Source organism: Dinoponera quadriceps, unplaced genomic scaffold (assembly GCF_001313825.1).
Source record: "Dinoponera quadriceps isolate SergipeBrazil2010 unplaced genomic scaffold, ASM131382v1 scaffold933, whole genome shotgun sequence".
NCBI classification, from domain to species: domain Eukaryota; kingdom Metazoa; phylum Arthropoda; class Insecta; order Hymenoptera; family Formicidae; genus Dinoponera; species Dinoponera quadriceps.
Window position 1 is genome coordinate 1 of NW_014555015.1, and position 2,184 is coordinate 2,184.

Consider the following 2,184-nt stretch of genomic DNA (forward strand, 5'->3'; position numbering starts at 1 on the left):
AACAAATGTATGTTTGATCGATAGATAGATGCTATTTACATGTTTACATGCACAGAATATAAATTCATTTTATATTTTTGTAATTTCGCATCGCTACCTTGTTACTGTGAATTAAAAGTTTGTAAATGTGAATCAAGTGTTGGTGTAAATAATCAGCAGATTATAGCATAAAATACGTACGTGCTATAGGGGGTATTTTGGACCCCAGCGAGAAAAAATGTGTATAATTGTTTTATTTATCAATATTGGGTTAAGCCTTGACTAATACTAGGTGATGCCACAGAATCAAATTTGGCGCGCATCTATTAAAAATTTGCGTTCAAAAACACTCTGGGGTACTTTTAACCATGTCTGTCAGCTAAGGGTTAATACTCTATTCCGATATTTATTTGACATGCCGTATTTAAAGACGCACTAACGATTGATAATATTGAAAATTTCCGTTGATCGAGATACGGAATTTTTTTAATATCGATTTACATCGGCCGATGCTAGTAAGATAAGCACGTAAGCATCTGTAAATATAACTGTATTGTACTTAAGGTTCCTGGTCGCTCACTGTAGCATGTAAAAAATTATTTTACACGGGTGTATGCAGATTTTTCTTTTGATATAGTCTAATATGACTACGGTAAAAGACCAGGTGCTACAATACGATGGCATATCTAATTACCTTGTTATTACTGTTGCTATTATTGTCGGTAGTACAAATTAAATTATTCAATAAATAACTATTTTGATAAAAAGGTATTCGTAATGTATATTTGGTAAACACGACTTTTTATCTATGAATGATATAGAACTGAGGTTTACTATTACGCTGTAAACTAATCTGAAATAAGGTATTTCAATGCATGTCGGACGTTTTCCTATTAATTTACGATGCTTACGAAATGAAAAAAAACGGAGAAAGAAAAGAAAAATTTTATTTCATTTAACGTAGAATCATGAAAATGAAACTTTCTGATCAATGTTAAGCCGTACTACGCTCGGTTTCTCATCGAAGACAGTGGCGACTCGTAGCGGAGTCTTTGGAGTTAAGAAATAACAGGTTTAGCAGAACGGGTTTATTATCGGGTCTAAATATTAGACTCGTAACTTTTGTTACAGCATAAACTGTACACGTAGTCTAGATGTGCAACTGCAATAATATTTCTTACTCCTGGTGTTCGTTCTTTTTAGTGATGTGTGAATATCTAGATATATTTGAGCAGACAATGCGTCATCATGAAAGCTTAACACCGAGTGCAGCATCATATAGTGTCACACAACGTGCTCCGGAGAGCGCACTGCTTCCATTCTGTCGTGAAAAGAGGTAAACGAAATCACGATATGTGATATTGTGGTTAAAATCGACTTATTATGCTATCATCATAACGTATTTTGTCCGCGATAGCATTAATATACAATCCTTACAACAGGAGTAATAACGATTTATAATTATTTTCAGCTAATCACCCCTCTTCAAATATGTCCGATGTGGAAAAGTAAGTGTATTTAAAGTTATGTCAATACCACGTATTTATATTATGCTAATCATTTAAATGATTTAAAGATGACCAATAAATGTATAAAACTGTACAAATTTACGGGAAGTTTGTGAGAGTAAGGAAAAAGATACGGTAGTCAACACCCGTTGCATTGTATATTTGCTACTGATTTTTTACCGCAAGTTAGAATATTGTTGTTATATTCCTAACTGTTATACTTAATCAAATTATTGTTCACAGTGATGATGTGCCATCGGCAGCGGGTGGTCCCATGGATGTAAACACAGCTTTGCAGGAAGTTCTGAAAAATGCTCTTATTCACGATGGTGTCGTACATGGTCTTCATGAAGCAGCAAAAGCGTTGGACAAGTAAGCATTGGAAAAAAAANCGAAAGCTTCTTGAAGAAGACATAATTAATTTAATGGAATATATTTCTTTTTAATATGAAACAAATATTACAATAAGTAACATTATAAATAATATAATAATATAAGTAACATTATAAATAACGTTATAAATGCGCTAATATATGTACTAACATTTTCTTTTTATATCATAGGAGACAAGCCATGCTTTGTATATTGGCAGACAATTGTGATGAGCCAATGTATAAAAAATTGGTTCAAGCATTATGTAACGAACACCAAATTCCACTAATAAAGGTGGACAATAATAAAAAATTAGGTGAATGGG

The 2,184-nt window shown here is 32.7% G+C and overlaps 1 protein-coding gene across 1 annotated transcript; it reads left to right on the top strand.

Moving 5' to 3' along the window:
- Window positions 1–1,243: 1,243 nt before the first annotated feature.
- On the top strand, window positions 1,244–2,184 carry LOC106742798 (40S ribosomal protein S12; the record flags this gene model as incomplete). Its single annotated transcript, XM_014616080.1, is given in 4 exon segments — window positions 1,244–1,315; window positions 1,451–1,487; window positions 1,731–1,859; window positions 2,051–2,184. Coding segments are annotated over 3 exon segments (280 nt in total), but the record flags the coding sequence as incomplete, so codon positions are not given.